Source organism: Protobothrops mucrosquamatus, unplaced genomic scaffold (genome assembly GCF_001527695.2).
Source record: "Protobothrops mucrosquamatus isolate PMUCROS unplaced genomic scaffold, P.Mucros_1.0 scaffold112, whole genome shotgun sequence".
Lineage (NCBI taxonomy): Eukaryota > Metazoa > Chordata > Lepidosauria > Squamata > Viperidae > Protobothrops > Protobothrops mucrosquamatus.
Window position 1 is genome coordinate 643,728 of NW_015386484.1, and position 22,014 is coordinate 665,741.

Below are 22,014 nucleotides of genomic sequence, written 5' to 3' on the forward strand. Positions count from 1 at the left end.
TGGTCAAAGACTTCTGGGGTATTATTCTTCCACTGCCTATGCTTAGCAATATTTGATTGCGAGATAGGTGGTTATATAAATATGAAGAATCATTAAGTATGAAAGTATGAAAAACATTCATAATATTACTTATTGTTATGTGTTATTTAGCTTGTTTGGTTATTCTAAGTAGCAAATTCATCAATGGTAATACATGCACGTTATTTTTGTTAATGGTATAGTTAATTCTGCAGTTTCATTTTTTTTTTCTCTTTTGGGATTTTTCTTCATGGGAGGCTAAGAACAGTAATGATACTCAGTATCCCTTTGATTCTTCAGATGTCTGCTGTCATTGCCCACCAACAGAAAAATCCATACGTGCTAGAAGCTCTGCGTTTTTTCCCCGAAGAAAGCCATAATTTTTTACCAATTTATAAACTTGTTCTAGCCAGCCACAGAAAATCAGGAAAATGTGATCTCCAGAAATATCTACCCAGAATGGAAAGTCTTCCTGGACCATATGCCATTAGTGTTCCAATGCTGCTTTTTTTTTTTTTTGCTAGATCATCATGGACTCCAACATTACAAAGCAGGCATTGAATGAGATTGAGACCCGGCACAGTGAGATCATCAAGCTAGAAAACAGCATCCGTGAGCTCCATGATATGTTCATGGACATGGCCATGTTGGTGGAAAGCCAGGTGAGAGCTGCTGCAGAAGAATGGACTTATTTACTTATTGGCATACCAGGTAGCAACATCTAATCGTCTGTTAATTAGTCTCCGGTCTCTACACTACCCTCTGCTAGAGATACTGCAATGATATATTTGCACTGTAGTTCCTACATTAAATAGAGGGCTGGAATAAAGGTCTTTTGTTAGCTCTGTGGTTTGGATCACACAAAAAAATTATTTTTGTTGATTCAAATTTCCCTATACAACCCTGCTTCAAAGATCTTAAGGTTTCATTTCATGACTCGCCCTGTTTACTGTGTTAACTCCTTTTGTTTTCACATGGTGTATTAAAATATAGACTAACATCATTGAATGTCCCCTTCCCCCCCCCACCAAATCGAAGTTAGAGCTAAATGTCTTTTCAGTGTTATGCAAAATGCAAATATTTGGCTCTTATAGGACTTGGTTAAGCATATTGTTGAAATTATGATGGGGCAGTGAGATCAAGCCCACCACATCTGATTTGTTCAAAATTTGCTGTAGTTTGAACGTAAAGGCTCTCCGCAAGAAGGGCAAAAGAGAATCCTTACCTGGGAACAAGGAAAAAGCAAGATGTAGGCATTTGATCTTGCAATTTTTCTTCTGCTATTGTGCAAAGCACTACACAGTGTGATCATGCTTTGTAAATTATTGTCAATAATAACTTTCTGGAAGAAGCTAAATTTGTGTCCATATTTCTGTGGAAATAATAGAGGAAGGAAAGCTCTTTAACTTCCCTCAGCTAGGGACTTCCTATAGCAGGGGTAGGCTATGCCTATTCCCCTCAGCATGGCTGGCTCAGGAATTCTGGGAGTTGAAGTCCACGAGTCATAAAAGAGCCAAGGTTGCCTATCCCTGGCCTATAGAATCCATAGATTTTTCACTTGGCCTCCTTCCATTTCTTAGCTGCTGTTGATTTTCTTTAAGTTCTAATTAAATTTATTTTATTATCTTTTTTAATTAAATAAAGCAAAAGTGGTAATTACCTTGCAAAAAGAAAGGGCAGTGTCATTTATGATAAATGTAGCTCTTATTATTGTGATGCCTTTGACCACTTTACTTTTTCACTACCTGTGACAAACTGTTGTTTCACTACCTGTGAGAAACTGTTGTTGTGTTATTACGGTATTATTATTTCATTTTCTGAACCATTTTCCTTTTGGAGGTTTAGAGAAGAACCTAAGCCAATTTTAGGTAATAAAAGCAATTCTTTTTAAAGTAAATTAAAACAAGGCTCAATAAAGGTTTATTTAAAAAAAAAGGCAAGGTAGTTTGTTCCTGGCAGAGGAAATGCCTGGGTGGATTGATGTGCTTTTATCTGATGTTAAAAGGACAGCAATATGGGGAAGAGCTATACTTTACTGAGGAAAGAGGTCCTTAATTGNTGGTCAAAGACTTCTGGGGTATTATTCTTCCACTGCCTATGCTTAGCAATATTTGATTGCGAGATAGGTGGTTATATAAATATGAAGAATCATTAAGTATGAAAGTATGAAAAACATTCATAATATTACTTATTGTTATGTGTTATTTAGCTTGTTTGGTTATTCTAAGTAGCAAATTCATCAATGGTAATACATGCACAAGTTATTTTTGTTAATGGTATAGTTAATTCTGCAGTTTCATTTTTTTTTCTCTTTTGGGATTTTTCTTCATGGGAGGCTAAGAACAGTAATGATACTCAGTATCCCTTTGATTCTTCAGATGTCTGCTGTCATTGCCCACCAACAGAAAAATCCATACGTGCTAGAAGCTCTGCGTTTTTTCCCCAAAGAAAGCCATATTTTTTTACCAATTTATAAACTTGTTCTAGCCAGCCACAGAAAAATCAGGAAAATGTGATCTCCAGAAATATCTACCCAGAATGGAAAGTCTTCCTGGACCATATGCCATTAGTGTTCCAATGCTGCTTTTTTTTTTTTTTTTGCTAGATCATCATGGACTCCAACATTACAAAGCAGGCATTGAATGAGATTGAGACCCGGCACAGTGAGATCATCAAGCTAGAAAACAGCATCCGTGAGCTCCATGATATGTTCATGGACATGGCCATGTTGGTGGAAAGCCAGGTGAGAGCTGCTGCAGAAGAATGGACTTATTTACTTATTGGCATACCAGGTAGCAACATCTAATCGTCTGCTAATTAGTCTCCGGTCTCTACACTACCCTCTGCTAGAGATACTGCAATGATATATTTGCACTGTAGTTCCTACATTAAATAGAGGGCTGGGATAAAGGTCTTTTGTTAGCTCTGTGGTTTGGATCACACAAAAAAATTATTTTTGTTGATTCAAATTTCCCTATACAACCCTGCTTCAAACATCTTAAGGTTTCATTTCATGACTCGCCCTGTTTACTGTGTTAACTCCTTTTGTTTTCACGTGGTGTATTAAAATATAGACTAACATCATTGAATGTCCCCTTCCCCCACCCCACCAAATCGAAGTTAGAGCTAAATGTCTTTTCAGTGTTATGCAAAATGCAAATATTTGGCTCTTATAGGACTTGGTTAAGCATATTGTTGAAATTATGATGGGGCAGTGAGATCAAGCCCACCACATCTGATTTGTTCAAAATTTGCTGTAGTTTGAACGCAAAGGCTCTCCGCAAGAAGGACAAAAGAGAATCCTGACCTGGGAACAAGGAAAAAGCAAGATGTAGGCATTTGATCCTGCATTTTTTCTTCTGCTATTGTGCAAAGCACTACACAGTGTGATCATGCTTTGTAAATTATTGTCAATAATAACTTTCTGGAGGAAGCTAAATTTGTGTCCATATTTCTGTGGAAATAATAGAGGAAGAAAAGCTCTTTAACTTCCCTCAGCTAGGGACTGCCTATAGCAGGGGTAGGCTATGCCTATTCCCCTCAGCATGGCTGGCTCAGGAATTCTGGGAGTTGAAGTCCACGAGTCATAAAAGAGTCAAGGTTGCCTATCCCTGGCCTATAGAATCCATAGATTTTTCACTTGGCCTCCTTCCATTTCTTAGCTGCTGTTGATTTTCTTTAAGTTCTAATTAAATTTATTTTATTATCTTTTTTAATTAAATAAAGCAAAAGTGGTAATTACCTTGCAAAAAGAAAGGGCAGTGTCATTTATGATAAATGTAGCTCTTATGATTGTGATGCCTTTGACCACTTTACTTTTTCACTACCTGTGAGAAACTGTTGTTGTGTTATTACGGTATTATTATTTCATTTTCTGAACCATTTTCCTTTTGGAGGTTTAGAGAAGAACCTAAGCCAATTTTAGGTAATAAAAGCAATTCTTTTTAAAGTAAATTAAAACAAGGCTCAATAAAAGTTTATTTAAAAAAAAAAAGGCAAGATAGTTTGTTCCTGGCAGAGTTGTTATTCTGCAAATGCCTGGGTGGATTGATGTGCTTTTATCTGATGTTAGAAGGACAGCAATATGGGGAAGAGCTATACTTTACTGAGGAAAGAGGGCCTTAATTGGGGTGCTGTCACAGGAAATGCTTTCTAAAAGGTTGGATTGCATTGCAAATGTCTGTCTGTTTTCTTTTAAACATGACCTCCTGGGAAACTTCACTGACAGAAATGATGTGACATGGTTGATTTCCATATGCCCCCCCTCCCTGTGCAACCCATAGAGAGTGAAGCAGGGAGAGCTGAAGGGAACTTCAAGCATGGGGTTGGTGGGCTACATTTACAGAGACAGGCAGAGAGGAAAGTGGAGAGTTCCTCCTTTGGAAAGACTCGCCCTCTTAAAAGGTGAATACATTTGATTCCTGATGGTCTGGCCCTGCCTTTCTTTGTACCGCTCCTGACCCCCTCTTTCTATCTCCCATGCTACCGTGCATATCCGGATAAGACAGTTCAGGTATTGGCAGGTAATGCCCATTTTCCCAGAATTGGGACAATTGCATGTCTATGCTGCATGGCTGCTTCATGATTCTGCATGCTCCTGCAGTCTTGTTGGGAAGTGGAAGGGTGATGGCCAAGTTGCTAGCTTGTCTAGAAAAGATGCTGGAGGAGGGAAGAATAGGTTGGTGTTACAGCATATGTGCTTCATGTAAAAAAATTCAAGACTTGATCCCAGGAATCTAAGAGAGGTGGGCTGGATCCAAGGTAATTGTTACTAGCTGAAGACAACACCAGGTTCAATGACCCAATCTTTCGTTGTATAATGTTCTCCCTCTGGTACTCAGTCATTTCTTGGATTTCTCTTGAGAGTTAAGAAGAAGTTGCTAGGCTAGTTAACGCGATTAAGGCTTCACCAAGCAGCATAATCCTCATTTCCCAGAACAGTCACCCACATGGCCATTGCTGAAAATTTTGAGAATTGGTCCACATATCAGGAGTGGATGTGGGGGAAGTTGCAATTCTAGTATCTTATTTAACCTCAAAGGTTATCAAGGCAGATTGAAAAGGATTTTAAGTCAGCTAGGCCAAAATCCTGGAAAGCAGAGAGGGCCCCACCCCCCCGTACTTTTCTGAACAACATAAAAGTTCTAGATATAGTCCCTCAACTTAGCATGTTGAGCATGGAATCTCAGTCATTGAGCCAAGTGGTCATTAAGCAAGACATCACATGACTACTCCTGCGACTGATTTACTCAATGACCGCAATCTCAACACTCCCAGTTGTGATTATTAAGTGATTGTGTGCGTCATTAAGCAGATGGAGTCCCTGGTAAGGAGTACAGGATGCCTGGCAGGGGAAACCCAGGGGGGCTCTGCTCAGAAGCTGAAAATTATCCTTGCCAAAATCAAAGCAGGATTTTCAGCTTTAGGGGGAGGCACATTTACCCCACCTTCCTGAGGTGCTCTAGGCTCTTACTTTATTACACTGCATCTATGTTTGGATATCAGCTCCCTCCCCTTTCTATGATCTGGCTGAAAAAGCTGCCTGCTGAAGAATGGCATCTCTGCTCCATGTGTGGAAAGGATCACCTTCGGCAGGATGCAGAAATGGAGTTCAAATAATCAGGATCTGAGCTTTGCTTCTGCTCCCTGTGGAAGGATCTCATGTCTCCTCCACGTGCAGAAAGGGACTCCTTCCACAGGGTATAGAAATGGAGCTCAAATCATCAGAATCTGAGTTTCATTTCTGCATCCTGCCAAAGGAGTTCAGCTCCCCTTGGCAGGCAGCTCATTCAGCCAGCTCCCAGAAATGAGAGAAAGTCATCTTGATAGGTAAGCAGTAGCTCACAACCTTCCCTTACCAGCTTCCCTTTTGACTTTCTGGGGTAGCTGGCAGAGAAGATTGCAAATGGCAATCACATGGTTGTGGGCCACTTGGCAGCCAGTCACAAGGCACCCAGATTGCAATCACACAACCATGGGGTGGGGGAACATTTTACAATGACCAGAACTGCTTTATGGCCATAAAACACACTTTCCGAGGAGACCATCTTAAACTTTGAACAGTCATTAAATGACTGATCATAAGTTGAGAACTACCTATAAACATTACTTTTACAAGCGTGTCTTGTATGTTTTAATGAGTGCTGCTTTGTAATAAATGTGGGGAGACTTTCTCTGCATGCACTTGTGGTTCTTTTCTTGGTATGCTGCTACAGCAGCTGTGCCTTTGTGATGCTGAGTGCCTTTTATGGAGTAGTGTTTTCCTTGCTTTCTGTCTGTGTGTGTATGTGTGTGTGTGTTTTATTAGACAATAGAGTAAGACTCTAGAATCTTTGTCTAGGCACCTCCACCCTATAATCATGTACAGTTGAAAACACAGGAAAAGGGAGACTTCAGCTTCCTAGCCTTGGGAAAAGCATTTGGGATTCACATTGAGACTATAAATCCTGAATAAATAGTTTTGAGAGTCTCAAATTCAAGTTTGTACTTCTGCCATTGAGGCCTCTTCAAAGTGAAAACTACATACCATAAAAGAATAAAAGAAATTTAGAACAATAAAGCCTGAAGTGGACCAAGCAATAGTGAATATTAAAGCAGTTCTTTTATTATTTACTGCTAAAGATTTTTCCTCTGCTTCCTCAAACATTTCTAAGAAAGCTTTGTGTATACCAACCAATGTGGTATGGCGATGAAAATGTTGGAATAGGAACAGAGAGATCTGAATTTGAGTCTCTCCTCAAGTACAGTACCGAAGATATCTAGAGGATTATGGATTTGGTACTCTTTCTTAGCCCAAACTTTCTGATAGAGGAAAAAATAGAAGGAGGGAGTACTTGGTATGGCACTTTGAGGTCCTCTACAAAAGGTGGATTAGAAATAAAATAAATAAAATTTTAAAATGAGATCATTATTAACCTACTCATTTGAAGTCCTGAAATACATAACAGAAAAGCTAACAAGGATGAAGGCAGAAGAAGAAAAGCACCAGCTTAAGGATAACCTCTGATGCAGTGGCAGGCTGGGTACAAGTAGAATAGCTTGATGGAGCATGTTTTTCAGCTGAGTTGATGAATAGCTCTGAGGCCATCTCATTTTGCCATAACCTTTGAGAATAAAAGCTGTTGAGGAATATGTACAGGTAGTCCTCGACTTACGACCACCATTGAGCCCAAAATGTCCGTTGTTAAGTGAGACATCTGATAAGTGTGTTTTGCCCCATTTTACAACACTTCTTGCCCAAGTTGTTAAGTGAATCACTGCAGTTGATAAGTTAGTAACCTAGCTGTTAAGTAAGTCTGACTCCCCCATTGACTTTGCTTTCAGAAGGTTGCGAAAGGGGATCACATGACCCTGGGATGCTGCAACGGTCATAAGTACGAACCAGTTGACAAACATCTGAATTTTGATCACATAATCATGGGGATGCTGCAAAGGTCGTAACTGTGAAAAATGGTCATAAGTCACTTTTTTCAGTGCCGTTGTAAGTTTGAATGGGCACTAAATGAACTATTGTAAGTCGAGAACTATCTGTATAAGGGGGCATGTGACATAAAGTATCCCAGTGAGGACTCAGGACCCTCCTTGCCCCACATCCAGCCCTAAATCACACAGTTTCAATCTAGTCATTCTGCTCTCTTTTGTTCTTTCTGATGACAGGTCTAGCAGCAAATGCAGGGCAAAGGAGGCTGAAAGCGCCATTCCCACTCCACGTGGATGTGAGAAAAGAGGTAATAGGGAGAACCTCAGCATCCCTCAAGCCACGTTTTTTGAAATCTATGTGCATCCCCCGTTGTGCAGGGCGAGATGATCGACCGCATTGAATATAATGTGGAACACTCCGTGGACTATGTGGAGAGGGCTGTGTCTGATACCAAAAAAGCTGTAAAGTACCAGAGCAAAGCACGGCGGGTAAGCACTGGTCTGTGATGTGTACAGAAGGAGAGTGTGTGTGTGCGCGTGTGTATGTTAAGCCATCCTATGGTATCCCAGAGATGCAATGGCAGATGTAGGAAAGTATGGTAGTAGAAAACATTAAGACTTGCTCAGAAGACAAGCATTGTCTTCATCAACCCTAGTTTGCCTTGAAATACAAAGATACATACCGTAGATTGCGATATCTCTCTCTCTCTCTCTCTCTCTCCCTCCCTCTCTCTCTCTCTCTCTCTCCCTCCCTCCCTCCCCCTCTCTTGATTGCTGTTGGAAGTTGTCCCCCTGGTGTTCCTTTTCAAACACTGCAACTCTGCATCAACCCTTGAAAATACACATTTTCAACACAGGCAGTTTATTTGTTTATTTTGTAATAGTATACATGCTGCCTCCTCCTCTGAGGACTCTGGGCAGGTCACAATAAGATCAAAATCAGAACAGTCAGAACAATTAAAATCAATCAAATAAAACCCCATCCTTAGACCTTAAAGCATAAGATACTTCCACTCTGTACTAGGCCCAAAGATCCACTGGAATACCATAATCATGGCTGTGAGGCCACCCTCACCTTGGGGACTGCCACTAAGGAGTCCTGCTCCAACTTTTTCCCCTGGACCTCTTGCAGGAATGACTCTAGCCTGCCTGTGAAATGCCTGAGGTGGAGGGGCAGATTCTACCTGTCTCAGACAAGCCTAAAGGTAACAAGGAACTGAACCATAAAGATAAACCATGAGAAAGGAGCTCAGTGGCACAGTGGTTTGAATTCAGTATTGCAGGCTAACTCTGCCCACAGACAGCAGTTTGATCCTAACTGACTTAAGGTTGACTCCATCTTCCATCCTTCCGAGGTCGATAAAATGAGGACCCAGATTGTTGGGGGCAATATGCAGACACTGTAAACTGCTCAGAGAGGGCTGTAAAGCACTAGGGAGTGGTATATAAGTCTAAGTGTTATTGCTAAGTGCTCTACAAAGATGATAGCCATTACCTTGAACTGGACCCAGAGGTCAACTGCCACAGTCCAGCTCCTGTAAGATTGCTGTTATTCTGCTGTGTCATCATTGATCATCCATCTGGCTGGGAGCTGCATTTTGGATCAGTAATAGCTTCCAAACTGCCTTTCACATCAGGCCCCTTCCACCTAAATCATCTTAAAGCCAATAGGATTCTTACAATATATTTTAAAGATATCTGCAATATTGTTATCATAGTCTTCAGCCTAAAGTAAGAATTAAGTCACTGCCTGCACACTTAAAGTCAAAATGAAAGGAAAAATAGATGGGCGAGAAAGAAAAAAACACAAATTCCATTTCTTTAAGCTAAATAAATGAAATAAAAAAGATACAATCCCTGACCTACCTTCTTAAATCCTCAAAAACATAGCAGAAAAGGAACAGCGAAGAAGGCATCCCATAGGTGAACTATCTGGAATCAAATCATTTCAGGGAGTAGAGCAGTTCCCTGGAACAGCCCTGCTTCTCTTTGCTGTAATTTTCTATGCAGGCTCAGGGACACCTCTCAGGTCTGCATTATTGCTATTTCTTCCTTCTCTTGCAGAAGAAGATTATGATTATCATCTGCTGCGTCATTCTGGGAATTGTCATTGCTTCTACTATTGGTGGAATATTTGGCTAAAAGCCTGCAACCATCCAAGAATATCGCTTATGGGAGTAAGGAGATGAATAAGAGCACCGGAGGCACCCAGCCCACCACCCATCTGGGCCCATCCAAACCCTGTACCCGCCATTGGAGAATACTGGCGGACCAGCACTCTCGTCTCTAATGCATGATTATTTGTGTTAACACTATGTGTTAAGTACAGTGTACGTGTTGGGGGAGGGATGGTGCTGGGGGGATGGTGGGAAGGCAAGTGTGTGCATGACATGCTCAAGGTTTTGGCAGTTCTACCACCTTTTGACCTCTTCTTGATGGTCAGATCTCTTCAAACCCCTTTCCCTTCCTTCCAGTGAGGTCCTCTTTCTTCTCCCCAAAATAAGAGTTTGCTACAACAGCTATGCACAGTTAATCCAATCCCTGCCCTGGCAGGGAAAAGGTCTGGTCATCATCATCTGTCGCCAGAACTGTGTGCTCTGCACTGCTGCTTGTAAGAGGTAGGGGAGCCTCTTTGGCAAGGCCAGTCTTCCTCTTTTTTAGCCATGGGCTAAAAACACCCTTTTGTAGTGTTGCAGGCCTGTTCATCTAGGACAGGGGTAGTCAACCTTGACTCAGGAATTCTGGGAATTGAAGTCCACGAGTCATAAAAGAGCCAAGGTTGACTACCCCTGATCTAGGATATTCTGATTTTTTTATTATTATTCTGCAGCTGCCCAGCCAGGATTAAAAGATGGGTATGGCCCACCTGGCCCAAATCTGTGTCTTCCACAGTTCTGCTCTGAGCACCATTTCTGTTCAGTGGAAACCTCAGTCTCTTTTTCCATTTCCGAAGAAGCACTGGGCTTCTTTTCTCTTGCCTTCCTGAAAGCAAAATGTAATGTTATTTCTTTAAAATGTCATTCAAGGTTTGTTTGCTTAAAAAAGCAGAAAGGTGATCTGCAAAACCACTAATAATTACTTCCACACAACCAGCTAAATTGGAGGAGTCAAAGGTAAACTTCACCACATCCAATTAGGTCTTCTGGATGTGTTAACCAAGAGCTGGTGGATGATGAAATGGGAATTTACAAATGCATATTTTAGAAATGTGTTCCAGACAAGTTGCAGCTCCTCTGTCACGCAACACAACAAATCCAAGTTTAAAATATTATGAGAAGCAGCCTTATATGGAGGGCCTATTAAAATGGTTGTGGTACTAATGTGTCCATGGCGTTCCTTGGTCCTTACCAGACCTTCTGTCCCATTTAAAAAAAAAAAAAGCTATATTTCAAAGTTGGCTTTTTGACCCTTGTACTGGTAGAAAATAAAATGGTGGCTGCAAAAAAGGTGAAAGTCAATCAGGCTGGTGATAAACTTTTTAACAATTTAGTTAAGAGAGCAAATAGAATTCTCAATCATTTGCCCTCTGGTAAAGGGGTATTTTGTGACTGGGACAAAGACACCTGTAGTGTGTTGAAAATCCAGTTTTGCCCACTGGAATAGAACAGCTGAGGACCTGCCTTCAATGAAGTTACCACTGACATCATGCCTGCAATACACGTTGGGTGCTTGAGCTATGCCAGAGACTGAAACCTCCTTGGCCTTGAATTAGCTTTTTTGTGCTTAAGACCAACTGGGTTAGTCCAGCTTCTGCCATTGTAAAATTTCACTCTCGTTACCTGGATATCTGACTCTTTACCTGTCCACTGCATTGACCAACAGCAAAAGGCTCATTATTAATCAAATTCCACTTATCCTTTCTTTTTCTGTGGGCTGCTTCACTTGAGGATTTCACCAGGTGGTTCTTGAAAGAGAAATGCAGACTGGGGTGTTCCCACATTTTCTTTTAGAGGAGCTGCCTGGACCTACTTCTGATGACAGAAACGGTGGGGTGGCTCATCTTCTCCCTTTTACATGCCACAAGCTGCCTCCTGTGGTTATTCCAGACTACACAGAAATTGCCAAATCTTCACCCCACATCCCAGCACTCTAGTCTTAACTTAGCTCTTCCAGCTGCTTCACAACACCAGCAGTATCTTTCATACAGTAACTTTCTGGACCAAGAACCTGCTCTCCTATCCTCTCACCTAAGGGATGCTTGCTTCTCATCAGTTTGTCTTAAGTCAGAAATGGCTTATTGGTGGAACAAGAAACTCCAGCAGAGTCTGCTTAAGGATAGAGCGAGCTTACATAATCCTCGTTGCAGGATTCAAGATGAGCTTCAAAAACCTTTGTGCAACCTTGCAATTCCAGAACGAAAACATGGTTAGGTGAAGTTCACACTTGGAAGACCGACTGCCGAGATACTGGCTCCTCTTGTTTTTTCTTCCATAGTAGCCAGTAAAATATTGAAAATAACCTCTGTTGAATAGTTATAACCAAGTTTCAATTTTGCTCATGGCAGTTCCCCGCCTTCTGAAACTGTTATGCTGCTTCCTTTGTTTTCCCCGGTTTGGGTGACCTTAATTAACTTTTCTACAATCGGCATGGGGGCAATAGCCCTGCTGCAGCACTAGGGCAGCTACTGCTCTCAATTCACACCTTCCTTTGTTGCATGTCACAAATAGAGCTGTTACTAGTACGTCTGTGCTTCAGGAATCTCTCCAGATACTGAGAGAAAATGTGTCAATCATCTTTAATCTTAAAAAAAAAAAATAAACCCTCTGAAGTGCCACTGTAGTCTCACCTGTTGCAGTATTCAGCATTCTTGCAGGGGAAGACATTTCACCTACGATGTCATATAGGCCTCCCCAGGAGTTGTAATGTTGCTGTACAATGTGAATTAAGTGCCCTTGTCTCTTGTGGCCCTCAAGTCTCACTTTCCACTTGGGGAATCTGGAACTAATCCTCTATTGCCTCCTTTCTACATTCCAGTCTCTCTCTTTTTTGTTGTTGCTTAATTTGTCCCCAAATATCTTTTCCTCACCACCTCCAAACTTCAGGGGGCAAACAGCTTTCTTTTATGAATGAACTTTTATGTATAATAAAGAATATTTATATCAAATATTTCATCCTTTTGAGTCTTCTGTGAACCGGAACATAGAGGGGGATAAGCTGTACTTACATGACTTCTGAGCTGGTTATACAGAATTTAATTTTAAAGATGTACACCTTTTGGATCATTTATTACAGCAGATAAGTATTCAGATTTTCGTACTCCTGGAAATGAAAGCAGAACCCCATAGCAAGTAACTAACTTACCAAGATATTTTCTAGTTTCTGATACAATACATACCTTTTTTAAATGTCAGTAGCTAGAAAATCTTAAATAGTGCTGTGTTTCTTAACTGATTTGCTTCTGCTCAGCATAGAGGTCAAAATAAGATGGTGTCTACCAGCACCCTTTTTTAAGGCACAGAAGGTAAAATGCTTGATCTCCTAAACCCAGATTTTTGCTTGTGTTGGTTCTGGTCCAGAATAGCTTTAGGACACAATATCAATTTTATCATTCCTCCAGCTTTAAAAGCCAACATGGAAATCTCAAAATACATTGGGGGCTATTGGGGGGGCCCCTTGCAGCAGCTTAAACCAACTAGCAATGATGCAGAATCCGTTTCCCAGACTTCATTTAATTGAGAGTTGGAGTAGTAAAACCGACACAACTTAATCTGAAACCATCAAAAGCCAAAGGAGGCTCTGAGAGTCAGGCAGCAAAGAAACGGTGAATTGTTTGGGTCCCATATTCTCTGTGAGAAGTTCTTTTTAAAGGGGCTGGAGCAGAGAAGGGACTGTGGCCAGCCTGGAAGTCTTCAGCAGCTTCTGTTCAGATTATGAATCTGCTTCCTGTTCCACCCCACAACAAACAGCCTAGCTCCAAAAAACTTCGAAGAATGACTTCAATCCAATTAGCAGGAAGTCAGAAGTGAGGTTTCCGCTTTCGACCTGTGTATTTTGTGTCTGTTCTCACGCTCCTGCAGATGAACCATAAAAGAAAAAGTAAGAATGGGCAAAATGCAGGAAGCAGAGATAAGAGGTTCTCCAGCATGGTTGGATGGAGAATCCACTAGTGGGTTGTCTTAATCTTCATGCTGAGAAAAGGTGCTCAGGTAAGACAACGCCCCATTTCTGCAAAACTTCAAATGCTGGGAGGGGGAGGTGGTAGTGGTGGGGAAATCATGTTGATAATTTTGGTAACTGACAATTATCAATGTTTTTTGGAAAGGCAAGAGGCACAAATGGGCATGGAAAGTGGTTGGGGTTGTGGTCACACATAAGAGGACACCAGGTTTTTTTGGGAGATTTTCTTTTAAGTAGCTTAAATCTAACTTAGTAGAATAGTGTGCTCTATCCTTTTGACTTGGTGTAATAGGAATAGAACAGAATAGAATAAAAACTTTGCCACTAATCAGCATACATTAAAATGAAATGTTGTTGCATTCAGCTCTCAAAAAAATACCATTATGTATATATCCACATACACATATATGACACAGAGAAACAACACAGCCTAGTTTGAATGTATACATATACATGGCGAAGACGGATGGCATAAGGAACAAAGCTGTTACAGAATCTAATAGTTCTGCTATAAATACTTAGAAACCTCCTCCCAGAGGGGAGCAACAGAAACAGACCATGAAGTGGGTGTGTGGGGTCTCTAACAATGCTTCAAGCTCTAAAAGCACATAGCGCTTATAAGCAGTATCCTGAATAACGGGAAGCAAGCTTCCTATAATCTCAGCTGCCCTTACCACTCTCTGTATGGACCTTCTATCTGAGACACTGCTACCACCAAACCAGTGATGCAGTTTGTTAAAACTCTCTCAATCATGCCTCTGTAAAAAGTGGCCAGGACAGAAGGAGAAAGATGTGCTCTCCTCATCTGATGCAAGAAATGCAAACGCTAAAAATAATGTATGAAAAGACCAAGTTGGTGGAGTGGGTTGGTGCACCATATGAATGACTTACTGGGGATTTAATTGTCTCTCTTCTGTCGCATGATCAAGACAATGTCATAGAGAAGTGTTGTAAAAACAAGACCCCTGGCATTTTGTCTCAATGTCCAGTCTGATTTTCATGAGGGTAGCGGAGACAGTCACCAATCTTGGCTTTGATCCTGATCATGCGCCAATAGATTCTCAGCCTTTTGGCAAAGATCGAGTTATTTATTTGTTTGTTTGTTTATTGTTTTAAAATAATGATCAACAAAGGAAAAGAAACAATACAATACTGCACTTGAAAATTAAGTGCAGTATAGAGTATAAATTGTGTTTATTGTGGCAAAAATGATACCTGGGAGAGGAAAGGGAAATGCTAACCTTTGCAGTAGCAGCTGCTTTTTCCAGCAAACTGGGGAAAATAGCCACAGAAAGTCTGACTAAGCCATCTGCTATTAGATGTTGCCAGCACATTTGGCTGCAAAAGAGATTGCAAGGTCAGCCATGTCACGCAAACACAGCTTTCATATCTGTTTCCTGCCTAAATATGATAGGAAACTACACCAACAATTCTCAGCAATTTTAGTTGGAGGGATCTGTCAAGGTTCCCCAAAAGGGAGGCCATATTTTGCTCTGAGGCAACAAGGGCCTCTTCTATGGAACAGAAAGAATCTTGCAGAGTTCAGACTTACTTGCCCTGTCGTCGCCGCCGTTCTTTCTTCTCCAACACCCAGTCTCTACTCTTCTTCACTGACTTCCCTTTGGCATTTCTAAACCGGATCCTTGAGGAAAACAAAAATATTATCAACTGTTTACTTTAATTCAGTGCCAAGTGGCCTCAGAAAACAGCAAAACAAAAAAACAGAATAGAGCAAACAAGCAACACAAAAATTACCACTTTTTCAAAGGTCCTTCAATGGACTTTAAAAGGTCCTTTAAAAGGTCTACCAACAGGTAGAAAACAGTACAAATTGCTGAAAGTCTTTGTCAATTGTCAACTGGGGCAGTAACTGAGACGGTCCCACTTTTAAAGTACCATCTTGCCTCCGACAGTGAAAATCAGAATAAAGCCTCAGAGTAGTCCATATAGGAAGACGTGATTTTGCTGAAATGACTAGAATTTTTAAAAAAAACAACTTGGTGGAAATGAAGTAACAACGTATGGACTTATTGTACAGTATATTACCATAGTTTAAAAGACCAGTGCAACAAATGACAGAAACTATTCCAACCTTATTCAGGAAGGATGTTGGATTTCATTTTTCTAACTCCCAGCCAGTATTGGGAGAAAACTAGATTAGCTAAGATTGGGCTACACATCCACTAATTCATATAATTGCCAAATCAGAGCATTTCCATTACCAGCGTGTCAGAGGCAGGAAAACATGGCAATTAGGCTATTGATTACCACGACAATGATCCTCTGGCTATTGCTGTTTGTCTCTCCTCCAAGCCATGAAGAGGGTGAGTGTAGCCTTACACAGCCTTTAGGGAGGAGGAGACGTTGCTGATTTGCCTATCAAGCCCACACGCCCTAGAAAAGATTGCACTGCAAGCAACACTTGCTTTAGACAACTTGCTTATAGGCTCTTGCTTCTCCCCGTATCCTAAAAGGCAAACCACTCTTGTTCTTATTTTGTAGTTTGGGGTCTGGGGGTCAAGAGCAAAATAATTCAGTCTGAACCACCCTAAACCCAAAGGTCCCCCTGCTTCCAGTTCTGGCCTTGGTACCTTTCCTTGGTGAACTTGGCCTCTGTGGTCTCTTCTTCACTGCACTCTGTACCAAGACCCTGCCAAAACCACAAAATAAAACAATCCATGTGAATTTAATTGAAAGAGAAACACCAACCACGAAAAAGGCAACCATCAGCCTTACAATGCAGTCCAGACAAGCACACCCCAAAAATACTAGCTCTAACTTTACCTGAAAAGTGACATTAACAGAATCTTGCAAGTCTGAAAGAATTTCTCTCCCACCTCATCTTTACAATCTAAGAAACTAAAGAGGATTCCTTCTGAGGCATTTGACATGCCCACATTCTCTCTGAGGACTCAGCTGCCCTTTGTCTGATGGTTATCTAGTCCCAAGGTCATTCTTACATACCCTTTCAGGGAAGTACACTTAAGGCAGGGGTCCTCAACCTTAGCAACTTTAAGACTTTGCTGGCTGAGGAAGCTTTGCTGGCTGAGGAACTCTGGGAGTTGAAGTCCACAAGTCTTAAAGTTGCCAAGGTTGAGGACCCCTGACTTAAGGGATCCAGGCAGTGAACTTAAAAGCCACAGACCATCTTAACTGGAGGCTCAGTAACCATGCTTAGCAGAGATCAGATATTGCTTACATGGACCTGTCATTCTCCAGCAAAAAACCCATATCTTTTAGTAAACAAAACACTCTTTAATTTGGCAAGAATTGAAAACATGCCTTTCAAAAGACAAGAATTTAGAAATGAGAGAGGTGCCAGAAGAATCAAAGGCCATCCCATCTATCAACAATATTTCTTTGTCCTTCATTGTGGAAAAGAAGTGTTCTCGATTAAAGCAGTCCAGTTTTCCCATCAATTTTATTACCTTTGGTAATACATCAGTTATGCCAGCAAAGAGACAGAGAAAGTATCTGTAAAAAGAAAGAGATAAGCAGCATATCAAACAACACATGGAAAGAAGGGAACGTTTTAAATAACTTCTCAAAGGTCAAAGGAGTTACCCTACTAAAAGATGCTGCCATCTGCTCTAGCACTGACTCTTAGAAACAATCAAAGATCTCCAGAAGAGAGGATCTTTTCAACTACCTGAAAAGGACCCAGTACTGAACAGTGGTCCCTCCTCATCAAATTATTTTTTAAATGACATGTCAAGAAAAGAGAAACATGGACTTATTTCAATGAATTGAGCAGCCCTGCAGAACTGCATGAAATGTCTTGGAATGTTCTATGACCTTAAATTTCACACAAGAGCTGAGAAGATTTGAACATGTCTGCCATGTTAGACAAAGGTTTTCTCATGAAAAGCGTCTCAAGAGGAGTCTTTACCTAATTATACACAAAATATTAAACCATTTAATTCTCACATGAAGTAATCAATTACCCCAAAACTTGAAGCTACGCGTGCACTGAGCTGATTGCAGAGATTCATATCACTCTTGATCCAAAAACCTCACGCAGTGTGCATTGTGGAGCAACTACATCTCCCCAGAACCTGAAGTACCAACCTCCCCCCGATAGCAAAAGACTTACTTTTTGGCTTTGGTACTATTGGGGTAGTCTACTACCATGCCACCTGTGAAACCCGCCTTCATGGCTTGGGTGGTGATGAGCTCCAGCTGCCAAGAGAAAGAACCTCACTGAATCGGAGATGTTCTCTTCCTAGCAATACAGACCTGCCTTGAGGATGGGACGGGCCAGGCTCCTTCTTCCAATAGAACGTTCCATACATCCCATATCCTCCTCTATTCTTTTAAGGAATTTGCCTTTTTTGGGAGGGGGGGTGTTGCTTCTGCACTTCTACTGGGCATTAGGGCAGGGATTGGCAAACTTTTCTGTAAAAGGTCAGATCCCCTAATACTGGTATGGCTGGCAGATCTGCAAACTAAGAAATATGGCAGCCACTGAAAGGCACCAGCTTGCCAGCAAGGAGGCTGCTGATGGATGCTGCTGCCCAAGACACCCGACTCCTAGCCCTGCATCTTGCCCTGGGAACTCATTGGCTCGGACTTGGCAATCTGCTTTCTGCCCGCCTATCCATGCACCCGCTCACTTTGCAAGCTGCATAAAAAAAAACGTAACAGATTGTAGTTTGCCAGCCTCTAGATTAGGGGATCACAAGCTCAGTTAGAACTACATTGAATCCATGTGAAGGAATGCCCACTTTAATAACTAAATGCAAGTCATCTTAAAGCTAAACATAATAGGCACATCTTTTCCTTCCTCTTTTCCTCTCCTTCCCCGAATTTCCTGTACCATTTCCTTTCCCCCCAGAGAACTTTAGAGATTCCCTGCTCTTTAAAACCAAAGTAAAAAAAAAACCAAACAAACATCTGGGCATGGCTTCCTCATGTCTCTCCAAATGCCTCTTATAAGACAGAAGCTGATATTTGTAGGTTATATGCAGGATATACATTAAAAAGTGTGAACAATATTGAAACCATGTGAATTCTCCTAAATTATTGCTGCAGAGGTATGAAAAACAGTGAGTTACTTAATTTGATCAAGCAACCAAGATCAGCTCTTGCTGATCTACCCAATACACACACACACAAACACACACACACAAACACACACAAAACTTCCTACATAAATTTACCTTCTTCTACATTCCCCCAGCCCCAAAGTACAAACCTGCTGAGAGTTTTCTGGGTATAACTGTAGAACAGCGCGGGCTCCTCGGGCCTAGAAAACAAAATGTCAGTTGTATATGAGATCTTGCAATCTGGTCATGATCTTACTTATGAGAAATAAATATTGAAGTGACCTTATTCCTAATACTTCTCAACCTTGGCAACTTTAACATAAGTGGACTTCAACTCCCAGTTTTCCCCAACTATCATGGCTTGCTGAGGCATTTTCTGAGTTGCGGAGTCCACACATCTTAAAAGTTGCTGAAGTTGAGAAACATCACTCTCGCCTCCGAACCTTCTTTGCTAGGGAAGCCTATCCACTAGGACAGCTGCAATTCCCACTTGAGTTCAAGATTAGTCTTCTTACTGAGCTGAACACAGAATGAAGACGGAACTCTTTCCCAAGTTTTCTCAGAATAGCAAGTGAAAGGGAGAAAACAGAATCTGTCTGCTTCATCGTTTTTCAAGTCATTGCAAATGCTCCTGAAATTATATTGCTCCCCCTCTTACTTTCCTCCTCTCAGACTTTACTCATACTTTATATACAAGCTAGTTGCCAAGCTATAAAATACACAGATAGGATTTCTTACCTTCCTTAATCATAAACTTTTTTTTTTGGGGGGGGGGGAGAATTAAACAACAGAAAAACTAAAGTTTACCAGAGCAGTATACAGAGTTGAGAAGAATCGATACAGTCGCTTTGGAGGGCTGTGAGTTTTCTTATCGGCATTACAGAGCCACTGAACTGCAGAAATACTGCAAGAAAAATAATTCAGGGCAGTGAATATGATATTTTCCCTATCTTGTAGTCACTGGATATTGATATTGCTTGTTACAAATTCTTACCTGATACAGCCATCAAATGTTCCAGGTCGGAATGGAATTCCCTGGCCCATATCTGCTAGCATCAGGTCTCCCTCCACTTCTCTCTCCAGGGCTACGTCTATTTAGAATAAAGAAAGCAGGGCGCTGTCATTTCCCAGGCATGAAAGTTTAGCTAAGGAGAGAGCAAAAAAGAGATCTACTCACCAAGCATTGCTGGACTGATGTCCATGCCAACCCAACAGTGCCCTTCCTCAGAGATATAATCACCACTTAAGCCAGAGCCACAACTGATAGGAAAAGCACAGTTAGGATGAATAAACATCTGCTCTCTTTTTCACTAAACAAGACAGGCTGAAGAATCACGAAATGTTAAACTGCATGAAGATATACTGTGCTACTCAAAAACATCTGCTAAGTTTTTTGGATCAAAGCAAAGCTACCCCTAAATGCAGAACACACTGATTTTAAAATGATATGGTTAATGGAAGAGGGAATGAACTGCTTTACTTTAAGAATTTACAACTGTTTGAAAGGTGACTTAAATTTACAAACACTCCCCCCCCCTCTTATAATTCTACTGATCACACTGTTGAATCGGGGTAATAACTTATTTCATTGATTCCTTGTCCCCAAAATTGCCAATTTCAGGACATAATATGTCAGTATAGGCAAGGCAGAAACTTTGATTTGGTTGTTGATACCACAGTGATATTCTAATACTCAATTTGCATACTTGTTTCCATCTGGAGGGACATCAGACAGCATTTATTGGATGATGAACTGCAGCTAAATGGTACAGCACAATTTGCTTGGGAGGGAGGCAACCCAACACTCTATGTTTAAACTTTTAAATATGGAGAAAATCTCAGATTGGTGGTCACAGGGAAGCCATCATTCTACCTTCAACCTCACATGCTTTCAGTGGAATGTAACAATGGACTTAATGGGCCCTGATTCAACACTGAGCATTTAAAGTTAATTGCTGCTCTCCTAAAGAAGATATATAGCCAGTCATGCTTCAAGGTGACTTTGAAAATTTAGATACTGAAAGAAGTTTAGAGCTTACATTGATTGGGTGGGCAGGCTATGCAAACATGGTATCACTTCCTAGGAAATAAACTTTAAAAATAAACCCATTCGTATTCTGGTAGATTAATCCCTTAAGAATAATGCAACAAATTTACCCAACATCCAACAAAAAACATGGACGATCGTCTGGGAGACCCAGCAATTCCACTGCCCGTTCAGACATCTGAGACTGAATCTCAATCATTCGAGAGCTGGAAGATGGAAATTAAATACATGAGTGCCTCAAGGAAAAATATACAGCACAGCATTCCTCTTGAATACTTACAGGAAAATGTAAGCTTCTTTTTAACTCATTCTTGAAATTGCATGAAGATGCTTATGCACAGACAATAAGCAATCTATTCCAAGTACTCAGGAGAAGAAATGGTACATGGTAACACAGTGGTCAGAATGCAGTATTGCAGGCTAACTCTGCCCACTGCCAACAGTTCGATTCTCAACCGGCTCAAGGTTGACTCAGCCTTCCATCCTTCTGAGGTCGGTAAAGTAAGGACCCAAATAATTGGGGGGAATATGCTGACTCTGTAAACCAGAGGTCCCCAACCTTTTGGGCACCAGGGACCGGTTCCGTGGAGAGAGGTTTTTTCCACGAACCGGAGGGAGCATGATTTTGTGTGCTGCCTGCATCCCGTAGATGGGGCTTTGCTTGTTTGTGCGGACCGGTTACTGGCATGCCGCGGACCAGTACTGGTCCACGGAACAGGGGTTGGGGACCCCTGCGGTAAACCACTTAAGAGAGCGCTGTAAAGCACTATGTAGTGGTATATAGGGCTAAATGCTATTGCTATTACTACATTAAGAAATACAAGGTGGCCAATCCACTATGATTCTTTAAGGTGGTTTCAATTCTCTTCCCTTTCAGTTCCCCCCCCCCCCCTACAGAATAGGGAGAAACAGAGGCTGCTAACAACCATATGAGGCTACATACGTTTCTCTCCATATGATAAATTCCAATGAATGTGCCAGATGGACAAATGTTTTTCCAACACTCACAAAATAGTTAGCATAATTCCTTTTAGGGAATCATTCCCTTTACAGCAACACACTCAAGAACTTTTCATGATGGCACTTCTATTTCCATTCTGCAAAAGGGCCTTATTTCCCTTGATACATTCACACCAAATCCTGTAGCTGCAATTTAACTGTGATACGGAAAGCTCTATCTGATTATCTTCTTTGTAATATTCTGATAGTTTTAATCTATTTTGATCTATATTTCAGTAAAAAAAAGATACAAATAAATTTTCAAGAGTACTCTGTTTCAACTACAATATGTCTAAATCTGAGGAGACACAGATCTCAGAGAAACCTGACAATGTACTATATTTCAAAAACTCTAAATGTATTTTGTAA

General features: G+C 41.0%; 2 protein-coding genes across 3 annotated transcripts in view; one reads left to right on the forward strand and one right to left on the reverse strand.

The window, feature by feature from the left end:
- The window catches only part of STX1A (syntaxin 1A), a 29,888-nt gene extending 20,309 nt beyond the window's left edge, over positions 1 to 9,579 (forward strand). Inside the window, exons 7-9 of one of the 2 annotated variants that reach the window (XM_015812823.1) lie at positions 543 to 680; positions 7,816 to 7,926; positions 9,502 to 9,579. In XM_015812823.1, the coding sequence (XP_015668309.1) occupies positions 543 to 680; positions 7,816 to 7,926; positions 9,502 to 9,579 (327 nt within the window). Of the gene's footprint in view, positions 1 to 542; positions 681 to 7,815; positions 7,927 to 9,501 lie in introns of those variants that run through there. The other variant, XM_015812822.1, reaches the window with a different exon arrangement.
- Positions 9,580 to 12,494: 2,915 nt separating this feature from the next.
- The window catches only part of BUD23 (BUD23 rRNA methyltransferase and ribosome maturation factor), a gene marked incomplete at its 5' end in the record, with an annotated part of 10,152 nt that continues 632 nt past the window's right edge, over positions 12,495 to 22,014 (reverse strand). The window contains 10 exon segments of the mRNA XM_015812811.1: positions 12,495 to 13,448; positions 15,107 to 15,196; positions 16,146 to 16,204; positions 16,983 to 17,028; positions 17,648 to 17,733; positions 18,749 to 18,799; positions 19,407 to 19,503; positions 19,594 to 19,690; positions 19,777 to 19,859; positions 20,757 to 20,852. Coding sequence (XP_015668297.1) covers positions 13,394 to 13,448; positions 15,107 to 15,196; positions 16,146 to 16,204; positions 16,983 to 17,028; positions 17,648 to 17,733; positions 18,749 to 18,799; positions 19,407 to 19,503; positions 19,594 to 19,690; positions 19,777 to 19,859; positions 20,757 to 20,852 — 760 coding nt within the window.